This window comes from Manihot esculenta, chromosome 16, assembly GCF_001659605.2.
Source record: "Manihot esculenta cultivar AM560-2 chromosome 16, M.esculenta_v8, whole genome shotgun sequence".
NCBI lineage: Eukaryota > Viridiplantae > Streptophyta > Magnoliopsida > Malpighiales > Euphorbiaceae > Manihot > Manihot esculenta.
Genome location: NC_035176.2, coordinates 30055550 through 30071340, shown reverse-complemented (window position 1 = coordinate 30071340; position 15791 = coordinate 30055550). Strand labels below are relative to the sequence as shown.

The 15791-nt window shown below is 44.0% G+C and overlaps 1 protein-coding gene across 1 annotated transcript; it reads right to left on the bottom strand.

Annotated features, from left to right (window-relative positions):
• Positions 1–10079: 10079 nt before the first annotated feature.
• On the bottom strand, positions 10080–13994 carry LOC110604270 (methylthioribose-1-phosphate isomerase). The gene is made up of 9 exons (XM_021742435.2): positions 13793–13994; positions 13656–13711; positions 13409–13567; positions 12919–13018; positions 12570–12712; positions 12335–12440; positions 10874–11012; positions 10523–10791; positions 10080–10417 (listed from the first exon to the last, which is right to left on the bottom strand). The coding sequence occupies exons 1-9, from the start codon at positions 13886–13888 to the stop codon at positions 10337–10339; spliced, it is 1149 nt and encodes a 382-aa protein (XP_021598127.1). The 5' UTR covers positions 13889–13994; the 3' UTR covers positions 10080–10336.
• Positions 13995–15791: the final 1797 nt, after the last annotated feature.

Genomic DNA, 15791 nt, shown 5'->3' with positions numbered 1-15791 from the left:
CGGGTCCGAACCTACACAGGTGGACTCAAATGAGTGACCAAACAACTAGAACATAACTCTAAAACATCCCCCAAAAACTCTCTAAAACTCCTCAAAACATCCATGCAAAAACATGCAAAGGAAGGCTGGACAGGGCACTTTCGGCGGCAGGTTCGGAGGCCGAAAGTCCCTCCAGAGCCGAAAGTCAGGCAGGTTCGGCGGCACCTTCGGCGGCCGAAACTCCTAGACAAAGACGAAACTCATGCATGTTCGGCGGCACTTTCGGCGGCCGAAACTCCCAGACAGAGACGAAAGTCCTCTTTCGGGGGCAGGCTTCGGCAGCCGAAAGGCTTGCCTCCCAGGCAGGTTCGGCGGCCGAAAGTCCTTCGGCTGCCGAACCTGGTTTCTGCCAAAGGGCAGAAACTTGGTTCCTCATGCACATTTGCCTCCCAAAACCATCCAAACATGCATTTCTCCTAATCTACAACATACATACCCAAGCATGCAAGTTCTTAGGGGCATCAAACTACTTTAGACCCCATCTACAACACATCAAGCAACTCACATTGTTCATAAACACATATTAACCCATAAACCTAACCATGAGCTAAACATGCATTCTACCCCATAGATCTACTTAAAACTTACTTAAAACATGCCATAAGCTCAAGATCGACCCTTACCTCTAGAAGATCGAGAGGTGAACGACCCTAGCTCGGAAAATGGGAGAGAGAGAGTTCCTTGAACCTCCAAGCTCCAAAACTTGCTCAAATGCTCAAAATCTTCAAAACAAGGGTAAAACTAATGAAAATCAAGAAAGATTTGAAGGAAAGAACTCAAAACCGGCGAGGGATGGCGGAGAGCTCACCTTGGCCGAAAATGGGGAGAAAAGCTCGCCCGTTTTCAGCTAAGGGACCCCTTTATAGGTGGCTGGCCAGGCCACGTTCGGGAGCCGAAAGTGCCTCCGCATGCATGCCATGTTCGGCGGCCGAACCTGGACTTCCCTCACTTATGCTTTCGGGGGCCTAAAGCACTCCCGAAGTGCATGCATGTTCAGCGGCCGAACTTGAGGTTCGGCGGCCGAACCTGAGGTTCGGCGGCCGAACCTGAGTTTTCCTCCAAGGTTGTTTTCATGCAAAAACTCATTTCCTTTTTACTTCAAAACATAAAACACATTAAAACATTTTATTAAAAACATGTTTCTACCCTACTAGAGGCTTCCGACATCCGAGATTCCACCGGACGGTAGGAATTCCGATACCGGAGTCTAGCCGGGTATTACATTCTCTCTCCCTTAAGAACATTCGTCCCCGAATGTTCACCAACTAACACATAGCATGGCATAAAACATACATACAAGCATAAGAACTCACAAGGAACTAACCTTAGAAAAGATAAGGGTATTGCTGGAGCATGGACTCCCGTGTCTCCCAAGTGCATTCTTCCAAATTGTGGTGGTTCCACAGGACTTTCACCATCGGGATTTCCTTGTTCCTTAGCTTCCTGATCTGGGTGTCTATGATCCGTACTCGCTGTTCAACATAAGTGAGATCCTCTTGGATCTCCACATCAGGCTCACTAAGAACCTTGCCCGGATCTGACACAAACTTCCTCAACATTGAAACATGGAAAACCGGATGGATTCTTTCCATAGAAGCAGGTAAATCCAGCTTGTACGACACATTTCTAATCTTTTGCAAGATTTCAAAGGGTCCGATGTATCGCGGGGCTAGTTTACCTTTCTTCCCAAAGCGAACCATTCCTTTCATAGGAGACACCTTGAGCAATACTAGATCCCCCTCCTGAAATTCTACCTGTCTTCTGCGGATGTCTGCATAACTCTTCTGTCTGCTTGCAGCAGTCTTGATCCTTTCTCTGATTATGGGTACTACCCTGCTGGTAATCTCTACTAACTCAGGCCCTGCCAAGGCCTTTTCTCCAACCTCTTCCCAGCAAACAGGTGATCTGCACTTCCTTCCATACAAAGCTTCATATGGAGCCATCCCGATGCTAGCATGATGGCTGTTATTGTAGGCAAACTCCACCAAGGGTAGATGCTGCCTCCAAGAACCGCCAAAGTCCAGCACACACATTCTGAGCATATCCTCTATGGTCTGGATGGTCCTTTCTGATTGTCCGTCCGTCTGTGGATGGAAAGCAGTGCTAAAATCCAACCTGGTACCCATGGCGTTCTGCAGACTCCGCCAAAATCTGGAGGTGAACTGGGGCCCTCTATTGGACACTATCGAAACAGGAACCCCATGCAATCTGACGATCTCATCGACATACACCTGCGCCAACTTGTCCACAGAATAGCCACTCCTGACAGGGATGAAGTGAGCAGATTTGGTGAGTCTATCCACAATCACCCATATGGAGTCCAATCTGTTGGACGTCGCCGGTAACCCCACTACGAAGTCCATAGCTATATTTTCCCATTTCCACTCTGAAATAGGTAGCGGGTTAAGCATTCCAGCCAGTTTCTGATGTTCCAGCTTCACCCTCTGACACACTTCGCAGGCTGACACAAACTGTGTCACTTCTTTCTTCATAGCTGGCCACCAATAAACCTTCTTCAGATCTTGATACATCTTGGTGACTCCGGGGTGAACGCTGTATCTTGCATTATGAGCCTCTCTCATAATGTCTCCTTTTAGCCTTATGTCATCTGGTACACATAGTCTGCTCCCATAGCGGAGGTTCCCTTTGCTGTCGAATCGAACTCACTATCTTTGCCTGACTGAACAGTCCTGGCAATCTTTACTAACTCTGGGTCCTCATGCTGTTTTTGAGCCACCTGCTCCAGAAATACGGGTGCCACACTCATCTGGGCTACCAAAGCACCTATACCAGACAACTCCAACTGTAGACCTTCCTCAACGAGCTTGTAAAACTCTTTCACTACTGGCCTCCTCTTTGCCGATATGTGGGATAAACTGCCGAGTGATTTTCGGCTTAAGGCGTCTGCCACAACATTCGCCTTACCCGGATGGTACTGAATCTTGCGATCATAGTCACTCAGCAGCTCCACCCATCTTCTCTGTCTCAAGTTCAAATCTCTTTGACTCAGGATGTACTGCAGGCTCTTATGATCCGTGAAGATCTCACATTTAACCCCATAGAGGTAGTGCCTCCACATCTTGAGTGCAAAGATTACTGCTGCTATCTCCAGGTCATGTGTGGGGTAATTCAACTCATGCTTCTTCAGCTGTCTAGAAGCATAAGCAATTACCCTTTCATTCTGCATTAACACACAACCTAGTCCCACACGGGACGCATCACAAAAAACTGTGAAATCCTCATTGCTAGCTGGCAAAGCTAACACTGGTGCTGACGTTAACCTCTTCTTGAGCTCTTCAAAACTCTCTTCGCACTGGTCAGTCCACACAAACTTCTGATTCTTCCTGGTTAGTCTGGTCAGAGGAGCTGCAATCTTTGAGAAGTCCTGAACGAACCTCCTGTAATAACCTGCCAAACCCAAGAAACTTCTAATCTCTGTCACTGAAGTGGGTCTAGGCCAGTTAGCCACAGCTTCTATCTTCTTGGGGTCCACCTCTATCCCATTTCCTGACACAACATGCCCCAAGAATGAAATGCTCCTCAGCCAGAACTCACACTTAGAGAATTTGGCATACAAGCCATGTTCCCTCAAGGTCTGCAGAACTAACCTCAGATGATGGGCATGCTCCTCTGCATTCCTGGAATACACTAAGATATCATCTATGAAGACAATAACAAAGTGATCCAGGTATTGGCTAAACACTCTGTTCATAAGATCCATGAATGCTGCAGGGGCGTTGGTTAACCCGAACGGCATTACAAGGAACTCAAAATGCCCATATCTGGTCCTGAAAGCTGTCTTTGGCACATCTTCTTCTCTTATCCTCAGCTGATGGTACCCAGATCTCAGATCTATTTTGGAGAAACAACCGGCTCCTGCTAGCTGGTCGAATAGATCGTCAATCCTTGGTAGAGGGTACCTGTTCTTGGTAGTGACTTTGTTCAACTGCCTGTAGTCGATACAAAGTCTGAGGGACCCATCCTTCTTCTTCACAAACAAGACTGGAGCACCCCAAGGTGAGGTACTCGTTTGGATGAAGCCCTTTTCTACCAGCTCTTGTAACTGCTCTTTCAACTCCTTCAACTCGGCTGGAGCCATCCTGTAGGGAGGGATAGAGATCGGTCTAGTTCCAGGCATCAACTCTATCTCGAACTCTATCTCCCTAGCAGGTGGTAAACCTGGAAGTTCGTCTGGAAAAACATCCTGAAATTCTCTGACAACTGGCACCGAGGCTGGCTCCCTGACCTGACTATCTAGCTCTCTCACATGAGCCAAATACCCCTGACATCCCTTCCTAAGCAACCTACGAGCCTGAAGAGCTGATATCAGACCTCTAGGTGTAACCCTCTTGTCTCCTCTGAAGACGACCTCTGACCCGTTCTGATCTCTGAACCTGACTACCTTGTCTCTGCAGTCCAAGGTAGCACCATGGGTAGTTAGCCAATCCATCCCTAGAATGACGTCAAAGTCTGTCAAATCTAGAACCACAAGGTCGGCGGAGAGGCATCTTCCCTCAACAAAAACTGGACTGTACTGGCAGACTGACTCTGCCACTGACGGGTCACACTTGGGTCCACTGACCCATAGGGGACACTCTAACCCAGAAACTATCAGACCCAACCTCTCAACGGCTCTCGGAGCAATAAATGAATGAGATGCACCCGGGTCCATTAATGCATACACATGAGAACACCCAATGACGAGATTACCTGACACCACGGTGTTGGATGTGTTAGCCTCCTGCTGAGTCATGGTGAAGATCCTGGCTGGAGCTGATGGACCTTCACCTCGGGAACTAGAAGAAGAGGCTGCCCCTCTCCCTCTACCTCTGCCACTGCCCTGAGTTGTGGCTGGAGCTGCTGGCTGTGCCACACTACTAGAAGCTGTCTGCTGGGGCTGGCCCATAAAAGGTGCTCTAGGACACTCCCGAGCCATGTGTCCCTCCTGTCCACATCTGAAGCATGCATTAGTCCCAGCCCGACACACTCCCTTGTGTGGCCTCCCACACCTTAGGCATTCTGTACCATCTGAGCCTGAGCTCGAGCCACCGCCTAATCCCAGACCGGATTTCAGCTTACTCCAAAACTTGTTCTTCTTCGGCTTCTTGGTGGTGTTATCCCACCTCTTGCTACCTGAGCTCTGAGAAGAGGGACCTGGCCCTCCTCTGCCTGGGGTCTTAACCCCTGAAGACTGGGTCACTGACTGCTTCACTGACCCCTCAACTATAGCACTCGCCTCCATCATTCGAGCCATGTCCACCACAGCGTGGAAACTTTCCCTCTCAACTGACTGAATCAAAGAGGAGTACCTAGAATGCAGCTTCATAACATATCTCTTGGCTTTCTTCGAATCTGTATCTAGAGCTTGCCCTGAAAAAGGCAATAGCTCTAAGAATTTATCCGTGAACTCCTCTACGCTCATGTGTTCTGTCTGCCTCAGCTGCTCAAACTCAATCATCTTCAGTTCTCTAGAACTGTCTGGAAAAGCCCATCCAGCAAACTCATTCGCAAATTCCTCCCATGTCATGCCGTCTAGTCTCGGGTCCACATAACACTTGAACCATTCCTGTGCCTTTTTGCACTTTAAGGTGAACCCTGCCATCTGAATGGCCCAGCTGTCATCTGCCCCTAACTCATCAGTTATTGTCTTCACTACTCTCAGGTACTCAAAGGGATCATCCCCTGACTTGTATTTGGGAGCATCCAGCTTAAGGTAATCTGTCATCTTTACCTTGCTCCCACCGGCTGAGCTAGGTCTAGAAGGTTGAGTAACTAGGGCTGCTGGTTCTGTAGGTGGTGGAGGTGGGGGTGCAGCATTCCCCGAGGTGGGGTTTGCCGGGTTGGGATAAAAGGGTGAGGGTGGATAAGCTGGGTATTGTGTGTAAGGTGGATAGAAAGGTGGATAAGGCATGTAGGTAGGGTAGGGGTTAAAGCTGGAATAATCCGATGTGCCTCCCATCGGATACCCTGAACCCTGTGGGAAGGGTAGATAATGGGGTGGAAAACCATACCCCGAGGCCTGAGCGCCTCCTTGTGACTCCCCTGTCCCTTCTTCCGCCATGCTGACATCCAGATTCCCATCCCTCCTCTGATCCTCTTCCATAACCTCCCTCACATCTGAAAAACTTCCTCCTCTATCAGTCCCCCTTCTGCTAGCATCAAAAGACCTTCTAGGGTCCCTTGACACTCTTACTCTGTTTGATCTACATGACATTGCCCTAGGCAATGCAGGAGGACGGGCGCTCGTGCCTTCATCCTCAAGTGGTACTCCAGTCAATCTTGCAGATCGACGGGTTCCTCTCATCCTGTTTTCTGAAAAACAGTACACATCACACAAACATTAGCATCATATGGTTCATGTGGAAACACATGAACCCGCATCACATATACATCATTCATATCATAGCATCAATGCACATGTATATAATCATGGCATTTCACATCATCATACAAGACAGGACTCAACATCCTATCCTAGTGGACATGATCTTCCTATTGTGCTTAACCTTCTAGAACATCTATGAGCCCGACACTCTAGGTTCGATCCTATGAACCTAGGGCTCTGATACCATTCTGTAACGACCCGAAAATCGAACCGCTACCGGCGCTAGGATCCAGGTCGGCTTAAGGCCGCCGGAACCCGTAGCAAGCCTGACATGCAACCTGTAAACCTGTTTAATCCCATACATGATCAACAACATACATAAAAATTAAAACTTTTCTTTCATACATTCTCTCATACACCAACTCAACTTGTGCATGCACTGAACATAGACATAATCATAAACATTAACCCCTCTGTGGGATCTCATCAATGCCCCAATGGGCGATACAACATAAGTTGAGTTGGTTTACATAAACATCATAAGATCATGTATTAAAAAGGGATACCTTACACATTGGGTCAAGCACAATCTCTAATCCTCAATATCATCACATACATTACTATTCATAACTTTACATCTTTTTACAATTTATCATGTCCACACTCTATCTATTACAAACACATGACTTCATTACATGGAATGCATCACATCACAGCTAATCACATCAAGGATGAACTTGTCACCAATAGCCCTCTACATAGTCCAACTATGCCAGAACGTAGAATGGGTCCTGGTCTTTCTCTTACATAGTGCCAGCGAACGTAGAATGGGTCCCACTGGTCTTACATTCCGTATCATACATATCACATCGTCACATCATAGATCGAGGACTATGGATCATCCAACATTCATCCACAATCAACAACAGTAAAGTATGCAATGCAACATATTCGTGAATTCTAATGCAAACAACCTAAATCATCACATGGCATTCATGATGCATGAACATGCTCAAAACTTTACAATTGATTTACTTTAAAACGTAAAAGTTTATTCTACTTACCTCTGGATAGCTCTGACCAGACACTGGAGCAGCTGACTCACTGCTGGGGTCCTCGGTTCCTCGGGTCCGAACCTACACAAATGGACTCAAATGAGGGACCAAACAACTAGAACATAACTCTAAAACATCCCCCAAAAACCCTCTAAAACTCCTCAAAACATCCATGCAAAAACATGCAAAGGAAAGCTGGACAGGGCACTTTCGGCGGCAGGTTCGGCGGCCGAAAGTCCCTCCAGAGCCGAAAGTCAGGCAGGTTCGGCGGCACCTTCGGCGGCCGAAACTCCCAGACAGAGACGAAACTCATGCATGTTCGGCGGCACTTTCGGCAGCCGAAACTCCCAGACAGAGACGAAAGTCCTCTTTCGGGGGCAAGCTTCGGCAGCCGAAAGGCTTGCCTCCCAGGCAGGTTCGGCGGCCGAAAGTCCTTCGGCTGCCGAACCTGGTTTCTGCCAAAGGGCAGAAACTTGGTTCCTCATGCACATTTGCCTCCCAAAACCATCCAAACATGCATTTCTCCTAATCTACAAGATACATACCCAAGCATGCAAGTTCTTAGGGGCATCAAACTACTTTAGATCCCATCTACAACACATCAAGCAACTCACATTGTTCATAAACACATATTAACCCATAAACCTAACCATGAGCTAAACATGCATTTTACCCCATAGATCTACTTAAAACTTACTTAAAACATGCCATAAGCTCAAGATCGACCCTTACCTCTTGAAAATCGAGAGGTGAACGACCCTAGCTCGGAAAATGGGAGAGAGAGAGTTCCTTGAACCTCCAAGCTCCAAAACTTGCTCAAATGCTCAAAATCTTCAAAACAAGGGTAAAACTAATGAAAATCAAGAAAGATTTGAAGGAAAGAACTCAAAACCGGCGAGGGATGGCGGAGAGCTCACCTTGGCCGAAAATGGGGAGAAAAGCTCGCCCGTTTTCGGCTAAGGGACCCCTTTATAGGTGGCTGGCCAGGCCACATTCGGGAGCTGAAAGTGCCTCCGCATGCATGCCATGTTCGGCGGCCGAACTTGAGTTTCGGCGGCCGAACCTGGACTTCCCTCACTTATGCTTTCGGGGGCCTAAAGCACTCCCGAAGTGCATGCATGTTCGGCGGCCGAACTTGAGGTTCGGCGGCCGAACCTGAGTTTTCCTCCAAGGTTGTTTTCATGCAAAAACTCATTTTCTTTTTACTTCAAAACATAAAACACATTAAAACATTTTATTAAAAACATGTTTCTACCCTACTAGAGGCTTCCGACATCCGAAATTCTACCGGACGGTAGGAATTCCGATACCGGAGTCTAGCCGGGTATTACAATATGAGTTTCCAGAAACAAGAACTGTAAAAAGAATTCAGCACCTAAGTCATGTCAGTTTAAGACTTCAGATATTCATGTCACATTTCCATATCTTAGTACAATTTATTTAGTTATTTTCAATATGCATTAAAAAAAAAAGATATTAAGGTCAAGGCATATGTTCCGTAGTTAACTTTTCTCAGCTTGTAATTAATGAATCCTGATAATGTGTACATCTCAGATAAAACTTTGTTAAACAGCACCAACTTCAGTAGCCAGTGATCACTAATTGCATCACAATAAAAAGACCTAAAACTCCATGCATTGCTTGAGGCAATTTCACAAGAGTGAGAAAAATGCTAAACTGTAATGCGGCAGCAAGCAATTCAAGGTACTTGGAAACAGGAAAAAAGTGTGCGACACTAGCCTGATCCAAAAGCTTGTCCTGTTCATATCCAAAACATCAATTATCCAATTCAGCAGTATCCTCAAACGCTAGATCAAATTAGGACTAGGAGCGCACTTACCGGGACCTTCTTCTGTGCGACGGCACAGACAGAGTCCTTCCTCGAGCTCCGATCGAAGTGGTGGCAGCGGCCTTCACTGCGTTAAATGCATATTCCGAAAAAATTGTCTTGTCTCGCAAACTAACTAAAACAGCTGAGAATAAAAAAAAATAAGGCAATGACTGGAAGAGGCCTTCACTGCGTTAAATGCATATTTTGATTACATACCAACTTGGAAGAGGCGACCTTCAGGGGAGAAAATGGTGATATGAAGATCGTAGCCACCTCACTTTCTACACTCATTCTGTGTTTTCATTACGGGCAGAGATGATAAAGTGATAAATATGCTTGTGATAAATAAATTTAATTTTTTTTAATTAATGTGATAAATAAATTTAATTAATGTGATAAATAAATTTTTTATTTTTAATTTTTTTTAATAATTAATAATAATAACACAATAATAAGGATTAAACAAGTTATATGTTTTTATCAAATAAAAACGAAAAACGTAAACCAACGCCAACCTTAGCTGATTGTTACAAGAGTCATTTGATATTAGTTTAAATTCTAGTTAGAGCCGTCATAACCAAAGAAAAATCTAACTACCCACAAAGTGGGTCGGCCCCTAGGCAGAAATCGATTCCTTGCAACAGTTTCACTGTAGAGGCAACTTGAACAATCTCAAGCATTCCACTTCCCACTTTCTCTTCACCATTTCAACTCGAAATTTACGAGCTCAGAAAATTTCCAGTGCTAGTACTATTCAAACCTGTGAAACCCAACTTGAACTTCGATTCAGAAACTGTGGGGCAGATAATTATGGAAAAGAATACAAATGGACACCTCAAATAAAAAACCTTATTTTCAGCCAAAAATTTCCAATAAATTGTTGGCTTTACAAGCAAGATCAATTATTACAGAATACTCGAGAGTCGAGACGAACAATACAGGAAGTTCATTCCAGCATTCTTAACAATACAGGAAGTTTATTCCAGCGTTCTTACAGAAGTGGTATAGCCCTTAACTAGCTGCTAAATTACATGCGATACTGACGATTTTGGTGTAGCATCCGGTCCGCCCAGCAACATACCTCTCCTATGCAACAGACTGCCCAGCTGCCCGTTTCACAAAATTCTTTATGTCAAAATCACCATTATTAATCTTAGTGATGACTCCCTGATTGGAAAACACAAATCATCAGACAAAAATCCAGTAAATATTCTCATCATGTCTACCATTTTTGAAGGAATGAAGAGGTGAGGATGGGAGGAAAGAGAAAACCTTTTCTGTTATGATACCGCTTATCAACTCTGCAGGGGTAACATCAAAAGCTGGGTTCCAGACAGAGATCCCAGATGCAGCAACTTGCTCTCCAAGTCCTCCATGCGAATTTAATAGTTCTTTAGGTGATCTTTCCTCTATAATAATTTGTTTCCCAGAAGAAAGGGATAAATCAATGGAGGTCAATGGTGCAGCAACATAAAATGGAATTTTGTGATGCATTGCACATAAGGCTAGGCTGTAAGTCCCAATCTTGTTAGCAGTATCTCCTGCAATTTTAGTTCATCATCACTGAAAAATACTTCCAAAGTTAAGATAAAAAGGCAGAGAATCATATTTGCAAAAGGGTACCATTCGCAGCCACACGATCTGCTCCAACAATTACAGCACTCACTTGACCATCTTTCATTAATGCAGCTGCAGCAGAATCTGCTACAAGAGTAGCGGGTATTTTGTCATGCACCAACTCAAAAGCTGTGAGTCTAGATCCCTGCAGTAAGAATTGAACGTTATCAATAAGATGAACTGATGAAGAGGTGAGATGCTGAAGAACATTTGAATTGAGGACTATTCCTCACAAACTAGATCAGTGGCCAATTTATTGATAACCAATTCATAAGCACATTAAAGATGTTAAACCAAAAATATCAAATATATTCTCACATCTATATGCACCCAGTCACTTCAAGAAAGCAAAATGATCCTCAATTTTCAAGCTGGTGGTAACAACTATTAATATATGCAAGTTCACTAATTTGAAATGATCCAAGTCATTGGTAGCCATAATATGATCTTCATGATGTTAAAAGACCAAATTAATATTGCAATTTGATAGGGGATAGGTTATTGATGTAAGAAATGGAAATAGGAAAATGTAATCTGAATTGTGTGTTGCATTGTCCTCAAGGATTATTTGGTAACCCCCAGACTAAACAAACTCTTCTGAATTCCTTCAGGTTCAGAACAATTTTTTTTTTTAATATAACCCAGCAGAACACAGAAGGATAGAGAAAATAGAGAGAGCATTGAAAAGCAATTATGTCTCTGAATTATGAAAATGAATATTTATAATTAAAAAAAAAAAGACATTAAAACTGTTTAGAAAAATCAAAGACGTTTAAATAAAAATCTCACAATAAAAATAAATAAAAATTTCGCAGCTCTATTTATTTGCATGCGCAAGGGGTGAATCGATGGATTTGAACTGAAATTGATTTTTCGGTCCAAGTCCGTGTGCGTGAACCTTGTTCCTCTCACTTGCCCTTTACAAGTCCAATAACAAAAAAACCATCTATAAACCAAAAAAAAAGTTTGTATCTTTCCTATGTGGGGCAAAGCTTTTGAAATAGAAAATTTTACAACAATTGAATACCAAATTATCATTATTTTTTTCCATTCTTTGTCATAAGTTATCCAAAATTTCCCCATCTTTTGCTTTTGTTGTCCATGCATTCCAATCTTCAATTGTTGGAAAAAGTATAGATGCAATACTATATTACTGATTATTTGAATTAAACAGGAGTTGGAGACTGATACATGGGGTGTCCCACCTCCTGACAATTTGTGACTACACAATTTACTTGAAGGATGCATTATGTGAGTCCAAGTTTCAGCTAGCAATCTTTTTTGTTTCCTAGTAATTTAATTTATACTTAATTGAAAAACAGAAGATATATTCTATGCTTTCAGCTAAGTTCTTACACCAATGAACTTATATGACACCATAGTAGCACCTGGTCTCGGTATACTTTTTCTCAACCAAGTTTACAACATTGGTTTTGAGAAGATAAAATAATCAAACTAAATACTCACTTGATTGAAAGGACGTGTTTCTGTGCAATAGGCCCTATTTAACACTCCTTCAGTATGAAGAGCACGAATCACTCCCAGAGCAGTACCATATCCAGCTGTTGCAAGACTGCCAAAACAAAACATACCATAGATTGGAACTTCAAAACAATTCCTCACATTTTCTTTATTAATCAAGAAAGATATCTGTTTGGGAAGAAAAGACTAAGAGGAAACACACTCATGATGAGAAACAGACCTGCCAGTATTGCAATGGGTCAAAACAGAAAGCCTGTCAGAGTCTTTCAGTTGGTTCTGAATAAAAATTGCTCCATGAGTCCCGATTGCTTTGTTTGAAGCAACATCATCTTCGAGCATATTTTCAGCAGCTTCTATGTAAGCCTATCAGATTGACAATAAAGGTAATGAAACAATAAATTAGTAATAATGGTCTTTGATTTTGCATAGACTTAATTCAGAACTTTGCAAGAAGACAATCAAAGAGTGCCTTTTTTACTACTCATCTGCCCAACAATGATTGACACAGGTTTCAGGCCACCTACATGCAATGATACAGAAAAATATGATGAATAACAAGAACATACTACCTGAAAAACTTTCTTCGCATCTGAAGCAGTAGCAGCAGCCTTTAATATAACTTCTTTAACCTTTGTTGCAGCATCTGAAAGATTGACTGCAGTAGGTCGGCTGAGTAAACATCAAAGACAATCTTACAATCAGCATCTTCCCAGTAAAAGCAATTGAATAACTTACCATTTCAACAGCTCAGGCAATTAGACAAACACCGGATCGAGTTAAGGTAAAGGCAAGAATCTCCAAACAAGAAAAACCCAGATTAATTGCATTTCAAATAGTTATTATCTGACACTTTGAAAATTTCAAAATAACATTAATTTTTATTTTTCATATATATCCTTACTAGTTTTACTAGTTTTTAACTCATTTAGTGAAAAATCATCGCCATTTAAAGGATAGTTTAAACAATTTTTTTATATATTTTTCTAAAATTTATGGGAGTAATATATTATCCAATGAGCAAATTAGCAGTCTGTCATCAGATCCAAGCAGACCAATTACCTCGAAACGAGATATTCCAATTTCTTGAAGAGGTAAGAGGCAGCATCATCAGACGTCCCATTAAAATCGTCCAAGTTAAAGACTTCCACTGCAAGAGATAGAACTGCTGCAATAGCAATAGCAGGTGCCCCACGGACCACCATCTCCCGTATGGCAGACCTTAGACATAAAAACAGCCGAGTTTTTCATAGAAAGGGAAAAAGAAAATTGATCTTGTATTAAGAATAGCGGTGCAAGACCTAGATACCATCCATCTTCTGCATGTTGGATATCCAGATATACAGTCTCGAGAGGAAGCTTTCTCTGTTAAACAAGAATCAAAATTTACTATTGGAGCAAAAATTAGAATCCCACAGAGAAAAAAAAAAGTTCAATTGGAAAGACCTGGTCGAGGAGCTGAAGAGAGCCGCGCTTGTAGCAGATAGACTGGAGAGGGTTGTGAACTTCAAGTCCAGCGCCGGAGTCGGTGGTGGCTGCCATGTATGTAACACCAATATATTTGGAATAAGAACCTGCAAATTAGCAGATTTGCTTTTTTGCTTCTCTAAAAGAGAAGCACCTTTAACTGTACAGTTTAAGAAATGTGCCTCCCCCTCATTTTTTTTAATTTGTATTTTAACCCTCATTTCCAGACCGCTACTCACTTGTCGCCGCCGCCACTGTTCGGTTCGATTTCGGGCTGAAATCAGAGGTTTATATGCGTTTTCATTCGAAATGATCTCAATTTGAATGGATTCTGATGACCGCTGGATTTCTCCACCCCAGAACAGGGGCTTGACCCCAGCCTAAGGCCCATGACACAGAGGCCCACGTACTTGATACCCCCAACAAGCCTGGCTCATCCCAGCTTCCGGGCCGGGCTCGACCAAGCTTCCTCACTCAGTCCAGCCTGATCCCTGACCAGCAGACCCCTCTCAGGCCCAGCGTCCAGCCCAACTCTCGGCCCAGCCCGGGGTCCAGCACAGTACTCACCAGACAGCCTGGCAGATTCGCTCGAACGTACGTATGAGGAGAATCAGAGGCCGTTACGCATGTAACAGGCAGCTGATACCCTAGTACACCCGAATCTGTATGGCAGAGACGCGTGGCCCAATCCTGGAGAGACCTTTACACGTCACCAACAAGCAAGACAATGTATAAAAGAGGAGTCCCCTCCTCAGAAAGTTTAAGCCTTATTCAGTAATACAAAACCCTTGTAAAACTCTATTCTATTGGATCTCAGATCATCAATTGGCGCCGTCTGTGGGAAACGAAGGAGATCTTTTCATCACCGGAGTTTTCACTTTCAAAACCCACTGAGATCCACAATGGCAAACCACCAAGAAAGTAACCTTAATATTCCAAATGACTTAAGCTCCGCCCAAGAGGGGCAGCAGTTCTCTTTTTCTAGCCCTACGACGTTAAATAACCAAACACCCATCTCTCTTAATCCCTCGCCAGGCTTGGCAGGGAATACTCCCACCATGACCCTGTCTAACCAAGACATTCAAACCATGGCTCTCCAGCTACAAACCACTGCTCACTGGTTGGGGCAGATAATGCAACAAAGGGGACTTAGCACCCCAGTAAACGCACTCCCAGTAGTGGAGGAACCCAGAACCGATGAACCCTGACCCACCTCTATCCGCCTCCAAACTAACAACCACGATGCCGGAGAAGAGGAAGAACCGGAGGCCCGAATCCATGGGAGAAGGGCAAGAGAGATGATAGAAAATGAAGAGGTGGACGACTATTCTGCTGAAACAACTAGGGAAACGGGAACTGAAACAGAGGAGGAAGAATGTAGTTTGGGCAAAAGATCCAATCCAGAAGATGAGAAGATGAACCAAAAACTGAAAAGGTTGAAGGAGCAGCTCCTAGCCGAGCTAGGTAAGAAAGATCAGAGTCAAACCTCCTTGCCTACTTCTTCTCCTTTCTCAAAGGTAATGCAGCAGGAGACCGTTCCCAAAAAGTTTATGATGCCGCCGATGGCGGCCTATAATGGGGCTGGAAACCCGAGAGAACATGTCATGAACTATAAGACCTTCATGGAGTTGCAAACTCTGTCAGATGCTCTGATGTGCAAGGTGTTCCCAACAACGCTCTCGGGGCCAGCGAGGGCATGGTTCAACAGCCTGGAGGCCGGAAGCATTAAAAGTTTTGGAGACCTTGCCCTCCGCTTCATTAGCCGGTTCGTAGCCGGGGTGCCAGCAGATAGGAAGACAAGCTATCTGGAAACAGTTAGGCAAAAAGCTGGTGAATCTCTCAGAGAGTATGTCGCCCGTTTCAATACGGAGGCCCTGCAGATTCCCGAGCTCGACGAAGGAAGGGCGGTAGAGGCCATGCAAAAGGGAACAACCTCTGCCGAGTTCTTTGGTTCTTTGAGCAGGAAACCTCCGACCTC

Coding starts and splice junctions, on each gene's coding strand:
- LOC110604270 (XM_021742435.2), bottom strand. CDS start 13,888: ATGGCAGCCACCACCGACTCCGGCGCTGGACTTGAAGTTCACAACCCT. Junction 13,568..13,655: donor CAACATGCAGAAGATGGATG/GTATCTAGGTCT, acceptor TTTATGTCTAAG/GTCTGCCATACGGGAGATGG. Junction 12,441..12,569: donor ACCCATTGCAATACTGGCAG/GTCTGTTTCTCA, acceptor TTGTTTTGGCAG/TCTTGCAACAGCTGGATATG.